Source organism: Hyperolius riggenbachi, chromosome 4 (assembly GCF_040937935.1).
Source record: "Hyperolius riggenbachi isolate aHypRig1 chromosome 4, aHypRig1.pri, whole genome shotgun sequence".
NCBI lineage: Eukaryota > Metazoa > Chordata > Amphibia > Anura > Hyperoliidae > Hyperolius > Hyperolius riggenbachi.
The window spans coordinates 165,663,920-165,673,091 of record NC_090649.1 but is presented as its reverse complement, the minus strand read 5'-3'; the positions used below and the strand labels follow the sequence as shown (position 1 = coordinate 165,673,091).

The 9,172-nt window shown below is 41.1% G+C and overlaps 1 protein-coding gene across 1 annotated transcript; it reads left to right on the top strand.

Moving 5' to 3' along the window:
- The first annotated feature begins 2,841 nt into the window (after positions 1-2,841).
- On the top strand, positions 2,842-3,432 carry ARL14 (ADP ribosylation factor like GTPase 14). Its single transcript, XM_068279280.1, has one exon. The coding sequence runs from the start codon at positions 2,842-2,844 to the stop codon at positions 3,430-3,432; it is 591 nt and encodes a 196-aa protein (XP_068135381.1).
- Positions 3,433-9,172: the final 5,740 nt, after the last annotated feature.

Below are 9,172 nucleotides of genomic sequence, written 5' to 3'. Positions count from 1 at the left end.
AGACAGACACACGAAAACAGGGACAAGCGAGAGATAGGATCCACAGCACTAGCGAAAAGTGGCTAGCGCGATCCAGGTACAGAGTAGCAGAACAGAAGGATCCCCAGCGCTAGCGAAAAGTAGCTAGCGTGATCCCAGAAGACAGAACAGAAGGATCCCCAGCGCTAGCGAAAAGTAGCTAGCGCGATCCCAGGAGACAGAACAGAAGGATCCCCAGTGCTAGCGAAAAGTAGCTAGCGCGATCCCAGGAAACAGAACAGAAGAGATAGCTGGTAGCAACCGCTGCACCAGCTATACTCCAAGAACAGAGATCAGAACCATTTCCTGTCGACCACCATAGGGACAGGACAATGGCAACAGGCAAGACAAGACAGAACAGGCAATACGTATAATACAACCTGACTGGGCTAGAAGGGGAGCCTAAAGCAACCCCCAGGAATTAACTATACTAGATAGCAATGGCTGACACTCCAGCAGTGTCCATCAGGAACAGACCATGGAAGGGAAATGTCCAGCAAAGCATTCTGGGAAACATAAAGCTCTTATAGTGCCAGTCATCAAAGAAGGCAGGTAGGGGATTTGCATAACGAATGTATGCAAATTCCCCAGCAAGAGAACAGACCAGAAACTTGCAATGGAAAGACAGGTCTCTGTTCCAGAGACCTGCAGCCCACAGACTAGAGGAATGGACAAACCGCTGTCTGCCTGTGCAGCCAGCTGAGCGGATCATCACACTGTCCAATAAGTGTCAGCCGTTGTGTCAGCTGTACTTCCACATTGGCACCCCACGTGACTACTGGCATATAGCATTTTTAGGCTCATGTGTCACGTCACAAACCCCACGTGCTATAACACCAGCAGCCACGTAGGGTTTTTTGCACAGGGATTGGGAGGCACATAAAACACTTGAGGGGATGTGGCTGGGGGTGACATCACAAGGCTGATTCCCGAATGATGTCATGCTGAAATTGATCGGGAATCGACCTGCAGTGTATGGGCAGCCAACAGATCTCTAAATAGATCAGAGAAATCTGTCTCTAATTTTATTTTTATTTGTATTGTCATTTTTTTATTAGAAAAATATAAAATATCATGAATGAAGTCCGTTTCCCAATAATTAATCTTTTTCTTCCCTTTTGTTTCCTGATGCCGAAACCTAACCTCCCCCTTCATGAAAACATATCCCTGAGGCCTACCCTTAACCATCCTATCCTAAACTAATAAAGTTACCCTCCCCTACCTCACCCTCACTGTAACAGTACTTTTATTTGAAGCCTTATCTGGGATCTGAGGGCCCGTTTCCACTATCGCGAATCTGCATGCGTTTCCTGCATGCAGATTCGCACAGCCAATACAAGTGGATGTGCCTGTTTCCACTTGTCAGTTTTCCTGAGCGTTTTTCTGTGCAGGATTTTTCTGCACGGCAGAGCCCTCAGAATTCGCCTGCGTGTGGAATGCATGCGAATCGCCGCTAATGTATTTAATAGGGAAATCGCCTGCGGCTTTGGCATGCGAATTTTCATGCGAATTCGCATGGAAATCAATGGAAAAACACACTGGCACTGCCATGGTTAAATTCGCATATAGCGTCATCCATGCGAATTTTCATGCGAATTCGCACGAAAATTCGCATACAGCCGCGTGAGAAATTCGCATCCGCATGCGAATTTTAACCGCGGCAATGCGCACCGCACAAGTGGAAACGGGCCCTGAGAGGAAAACAGAATACCCAAAAGAAACTGAGGCAAACATGGGAAGAATATACAAACTCCATGTAGTCAGTGTCCTGGCCCAGATCCACTGCACTACTGTGCTGCTGTGCAGTTCAGCTTGAAGGCTTGGGAGAACTTTGGTGGGATTTCATACATACCTGATAATGTGTGTGTGTGTTCCTTGACTGTGATACAGGTGTTTTAGACTGTATTATACAGACACAATTAATAACACACTGTGGGCGCTATCCAATCCAGCCTTCTACCACCACCAGGCAAGAAAATTATTTTGACAGTACATTTTTTCACCTACTTTTTGGTACTTTTTCAATTGCAGAGTGCTGAAATTATATTTTAAACAGAAGATAAAAAATATCTCTTAGGAAGAAACTTAGGAGAAAAAGTGAATTTTCTCCTAATTTATTGAGGGCAGTTGTGGTGATATTTAGTGCACTTAAAGGACTTACGAGGCCAAAATCTGCCCCCAAAACGTAAAAAAAGTTAACTACCTGGATCGGGGGGTTGGCCCTAGAGCTGCGCAGCCGCAGTAGCGGCTATGCAGACTGCGCAGCCGTGGCCAGCTCCGGCGGCCATCTTTATGCAGGCTGCAGATACCGACCCGGACCGTGGGGTCACAGCCTTTCGGGGGGCTATTGAGCAGAGGGGACCAGGCGGAACGGCAGGGAGGGCGCGGACGGCGTTCTCCGTGCCTTACAAAGTCATGCAGGTAGTTACATTTTTTTACGTTTAGGGGGCAGATTTTGGCCTCGTAAGTCCTTTAAAGAATGGAGTAAAAATGTATTTTATTTATATAGTTACTACAGAAGGCACCAACTCAAGACATTTTTAACCTACTTATTATAAACATTACTGGCTTTATTTTACTAGAAAATATATTTTTAATTTTAATTCTCCCATACTTTGAACTTTGGATTCCTTTATAGATCACACTTTATTGCTAGAGATAGTTCCACCTTTGTGACAGGCAGTGGACATTAAACCTTCATAAACAATACACCTTTCTGTTTCCTGATAAGCCTCACTATAAGTACACAGTCTCACTGCGACTATTCACCATGCAGAGACCTTCTTGTCCGTATATCCTGTTCAGAAGGGAACGAGCAAAGACATGGGAGGCTCCGGCCACTCCAGAGTTAAAGAAGCCAGAATCCTTCTACTCGGCTTGGGTGCTTCTGGGAAATCAACTGTGCTCTACAGACTCAAATTTAAAGAAAATTTCTTTACAATCCCAACAGTTGGCTTCAATGTGGAGATGATTCAAACTGAGAAACACCTGCAATTAACCATATGGGACGTTGGTGGACAGGAGAAAATGAGAGCATTCTGGTACAACTACTTTGAAAACACAGATGGACTGGTGTACGTGGTGGACAGCACCAATGAGAAAACTCTTGTTGAGTCAAAGAAGGAATTCAAGCGCATTCTTCAAAACGATATGATAAAGAACGTGCCTGTGGTTGTCTTGGCTAACAAGCAAGATCTTCCAGGGGCTCAAAATGCAGATGAGATAACCCGACTATTTAACATGAAAAGGTACTGCTCAGATCGGGATTGGTATGTTCAAGCATGTTGTGCCACATCAGGCCAAGGCCTGGAAGAAGCCTTTAGTAAGATTTCTGAATTTGTCAAGAGGTCCAAAGAAGATGCCCTGAACTTTGCTAAGCAGACTGTAAGACTAAAGACATCCCGGAAAATATAAACTTTCTAACATGACTTATGGACGAGTAAAGTATCTTGAGCAAGCCCTGCACAGTACCAAATATTACCATGTTACAATATGGTGGGAAGAAGTTGCCAGTGGTAACCACATCTGTGTTATTTATTAAGAGCTTTATGTAGCTATGGGAACATTAGATGTGTTTAAAATGTTTCTGCACATTATACAATGTAGGCTTGTGCAACAGAATAAAAATGCACCACAGGGAGGACTGGGGTAGAAAAGGTGGTGTGAGAATTCCATTTACTAAAAGACTTCTATAAACTGGCTGTAAAGTGGACCTGTACTCTTGCACAGGACAGAAGGAAAACATGAAGAAATGCACCCTGTATGTATATAGAGAGTTTAGCCTGTATAATTCCCCCTCGTCTGCGACTAATTGCAAGTTGTAACTTGATCTTTCACCTGTGTCTGCAAACTGTCATGGCAGACAAGCTCATTTGAAAGCACAGGATGTTAACAATATGTCTGCTTCTGTGAAAGCAGGAAGTAGAAACACTGCAGGTTTAATTGTAGGATTTGTATCAGCTGTAACAAAGAAATGTTTTTCTATATAGGTTATTTTGCTGTTGCGTATATTTCAGAGCAGAGAGGAAGTTCTGAGTTCAGGTCTAAAGAGTTTAAATACTGCACCCTGTAATTTGGGAAATGTGCAGTGTGAAGTATTATCCGTGAAAATCTCTGTATCTTTCAGCATTTTCACATATGTTTAGGAATAAAGACAATTTGTGTATATATTCACTGTGAAAAATAATGCCGTTTAATATTATTACAACTCACATTAAATTCCCAATTTCAGCCTGATTTTTATTTATTTATTTATTTGTTGTATTTATAAAGCGCCAACATATTACGCAGCGCTGGACATTAATTTAGGTTACAGACAATATTTAGGGGTGACAAACAGCAAAGCAGCCTGATGAATAGCTTTGAATATATTCTATATAACATTACACCAATATATTCTGTGCATATTGCATTGTGTGAGGCATAGATTTCATATTACATGCCCACCTGCTGTTGTATTATATTGTCTATAATAGGATGCCAGAAGTCTTGCTCTGATAGAATGTCATCATATCTGTTTACAATTTCAATAGCAGAGCATGACATTTACTGTAGATATACAGCTATACAAGGAACAAACCTGGACAAAGCATTAACATTCAGATTACATGGTGATGCAGCATACAAATGCTGCATTGTAATCTTGTTGTCTTTTGTGTTGAATTGATTTAGTAAAGCTGTCTGACTCTGTATTTGCTTCTCTGGTTGACTACTGTGATTTGCAGCCACAGAAGCTCATCCATATATCTGCTGTAATAAGATGCTGAAAGATTACTAAAGAGACATTTTTTGCCCAAACGCTTAACATTAGTTTTTTGATAGAGTGGGTGAAGGACAATTCAGATTTTTATTGCTCCCTTTCTGTGACAGGTCATTGAGGAAGTGAACCAATTTTTTTGCAGTGACACAAGAAGGAAGTTAAAAATACTTTTCTTAGTAGATAATAATTCAAACAATTATATAGCACTTTTCTCCTGTCGGACTCAAATCGCTCAAAGGCTGCACAGCCACTGGGACGCGCTCAAGAGGCCACCCTGCAGTGTTATGCCTGGTACACACCATACAATTTCCCATCAGATAGATGGGTCGATAGATAATTACTGACAGATCCAATCAGATTTTCTGATCACTTCTATACAAATCGATCAGGAAACCAATTGGAAATGCCCTATTCGACCCATCTAACTGATGGGAAATTACATGGTGTGTACCAGGCTTAAGGGAGTCTTGCCTTGAATTCCTTACTGAATAGGTACTGATCACGGCCAGGAGTCAAACCCTGCTCTCCCATGTCCAGCCACTAGATGATGATTAGAAGTCATTTGATTCTACTGATATTGCTTTTTTGTGATTTATTTCGGGTGTTAAGCTTTGTAAGTTAGTAATAAGGAGAAGACTGTGTATGTGATCCCATGCATAATTTAGAAAAAAGCGACGCCCGATCCCCAAGCGACGGGGATTGGGTGATTATTTCTGACATGTCCGATCTTTTTCGGATCGAGAAAATAATAGATTTTGCGATATCATCGGAAAATTGATTCCAAAATTGATCAGGAGCACTTTGTACATGTACACATGGTAAAACTTCTCATCCGATCACCTGTCGATCGGACGGGAAATTGCATCGTGTGTTCCCAGTATAAAGGTGCCCCCTAATGATACAATCTTGATTGTACTATCTTACCACTTATGTGTAATGCCTGGTACACACCATACAATTTCCCATCATATTTCAGGGAGAATCAATCATTTACGACAGGTGCAATCTGATTCCCCTTTTGTTTCGTTTTTTTAATTGATTTTCCAATCACTTCAGTTCTAAATTGATCAGAAAAATGATATAGGAATCAGATCAGTCAGAAAGTATCGATTCAACCCGAAATCTGATTGGAAATTGCAGGGTGTGTACCAGGCATTACGGTATATGGAGGACTACCTAAAAAGTATATCCACTCAGTTAACCTTTCTACTACATAGATTTAGTAAGATTGTACATTCAAGATTGTATTTTTTGGAAGCACCTTAAGTGAAAATACTGTTATGATCCCTACATACACAATCCTGCCTTGGAATATAGGCTGCAAAAACCTGCTTTGCAATACAAGCTTCCTGTGTGCAAGTACATGTTTGTTGCATCACAGTTCCATCTAGTGGTATAAGGAGCAATTGAGAATGTTAGCACGCTTAATGCAGCCTTTACTTGTGCTAGGTACACATCATACAATTTTGTGTTAGATAGATCGTTTGATAGATAATCTCCAACATGTCCGATCTAATTTTCGATCGTTTTTCTGATCGATTTCTCATAGAAGTGAATGGAAATAGATAAGAAACGATAACAGAATTAAATTGGAAATTGAATCGGAAATCGACCGAAAAAACGCATCGTGTGTACCCAGCTTTACAGATAGCTTATGTACATACTTTATTTACGGGAATGTAGGATGCGAAACGGCCATCGCTAGGCCCACGTTTGTCCCTCACTCCAACCTCCGAATGTAATCAGCCTGCACAAGAAACTACAATCAAGGTAGGTATATATATGGATTGTATCATTCACTTTACCACAATTGTTGATGTTTACTTGCAATAAACCGAATGGTTTGGATGGAAGATGCACGCTTTCTTTTCTCTATGAAATACATTATAGCTCCACATTTCCTTGTGTGGGGACTGTCTATAAAACAAAAAAGGGTCATATTTATAACAGGGCAAAACGTGTGTCATTTTGAAACTTTTGTTTGTAAAGTTATGATGTGTCACTGCACACTGCTGGTGGTACATCAGAACTTTTCAGAGGGCATTTTTTTAACAAGACAGCTAAGGCAAAAATCTGTACAATTTAAAATACACGTGTACATATACTAATGAGACATACTGTATACAGTGGCTTGCAAAAGTATTCTGCCCCCTTGAAGTTTTCAACATTTTGTCATATTACTGCCACAAACATGAATCAATTTTATTGGAATTCCACGTGAAAGACCAATTCAAAGTGGTGTACACGTGAGAAGTGGAACGAAAATCATACATGATTCCAAACATTTTTTACAAATCAATAACTGCAAAGTGGGGTGTGCGTAATTATTCAGCCCCCTGAGTCAATACTTTGTAGAACCATCTTTTGCTGCAATTACAGCTGCCAGTATTTTAGGGTATGTCTCTACCAGCTTTGCATATCTAGAAACTTAAATCCTTGCCCATTCTTCCTTGCAAAACAGCTCCAGCTCAGTCAGAATAGATGGACAGCGTTTGTGAACAGCAGTTTTCAGATCTTGCCACAGATTCTCGATTGGATTTAGATCTGGACTTTTACTGGGCCATTCTAACACAAAGATATGTTTTGTTTTAAACCATTCACAAAGCGGTGCTAACCTACTTAGCACGCCTAAAGTAGTTTAGGCGTGATAACCTTTGCACTAGTAGGTTAGCACCATTTTCAGGGATAAAACTCGCGTGCAAAGTTTTACGCGAGCAAAGTCCGGTGCATGCAGAAAGTTACATAGGGTTTAATGGGTGCATAAAACTTTATGCTCGCAAAACTCTATGCGCACTAAACTTTCGCACGAGTTTGTTTTTATCACACCTAAACTGAGTTTAGGCGTGATAAAGGGCTTTTCACCAGCGTGCTATCAGTTTGCACCGCTTTGTGAATCAAGCCCACATTCTTATTTTAGGGGAAACATGGTAGTAAGCTGTCTTTACATAACTAATAAGGACTTTTTCATAGCACAGGCTGCAGCAGCAAAGGTCTGCTCAAAGGGGAAATGGAAGAAAGTGTAGACAACAGTGCCAGGCATCAGTACTCGGTTTTGGATTTATTAGAGCTCTTGAGTCTAAGAAAGGTGCAAATGAGTGGATGGCACTCAATGCAAGCTGGCAATCACGATTACAGAGCTCCCCAGTTCCAGCATACCCTGCTTACGGCAATAGACAATCAATCCATGGAAGTGTAGACAACAGTGTCAGGCACCTGTACTCTTATTAGGATTTATTAGAGCACTTAGGTAGACATATACTAGCAAAGGGGGTGAAGGATCGGACTGTAAGCCATTTCACAGAGTATTCCCCGCTTCCTCAGAGGCCAAGAAAGGTTTCTAAAAAAGCAGGGAATCTGAAGAATCAGGGAATACCCTGTGAAATGCCTGTTAGGCTGATCCTTCACACACTTTGCATGTTTATGTGTACCTAACAGCTCTAATAAATCCTAATACAAGTACAGGTGCCTGACACTTATCGACACTTGCATGGATTAATTGTCTTTTGCCATGAGCATGGTATGCTGGAACTGGGGAGCTCTGTAAGCGTGATTGCCAGCCTGCATTGGGTGTCGTCGACCCGTGTGCACCTTTCTAATGCTGGGTACACACGTTACGTTTTTTCATGCGATAGATGGATCAGATAGATAAAATCCGTCATGTCCGATATTGCTCCCGATCAGAAAAACAAATGAAGATAAGAGAATCGAGCGGGAAATCAAGTGTGGAATTGTGCCGAAAAAACGATCGTGTGGCAAAATCGCACGAAAAAACGTAACGTGTGTACCCAGTATTAGATTCAAAAGGGAGACGGCCTTACTGGACAGAATCAAGAGACGCACTGTATTACACTAGACTTTTATTACTTAAAGATCTTTTCTGAGTTAACACTGAAGTCAAATAACTCTGTGAGGTATGCTGAAAAAAAAACAGAACATTTGAGTGTAATGACAGTATGGCTTGTTTGAGAGTGTAAGAATATTGTGTATTTTTAATGAAATTTGACAGTGCGTTGGTCTTAATGGGAATCCTAAGTGAGAGGGATACATTCGTATTTTCTTTTAAACAATGCAGATTGCCCGGCTTTCCTGCTGATCCTCTGCCTCTACTACCAGTACTTATGGCCATAGCCCCTGAACAAGCATGCAGATCATGTGCTCTGACTCAAGTATGATGGATGTGTGTGTGATTCAGACACTACTGCAGCCAAAGAGATCAGCAGGACTGCCAGGCAACTGGTATTTTTAAAAGGAAATGAATATGGTAGCCTCTGTATCTTAAAAAAAGAAAAAAACAGTAGGCTAAGAATACCACGTCAGACCAAATAATGTATAATATGTCAATCAATTGTTTTAATCCATGAAATTAAAAACACAGAACATGATAGCAGAGTAATA

Bases quoted from the DNA above. Each gene is read 5' to 3' on its own strand.
- ARL14 (XM_068279280.1), top strand. From the start codon at position 2,842: ATGGGAGGCTCCGGCCACTCCAGAGTTAAAGAAGCCAGAATCCTTCTA.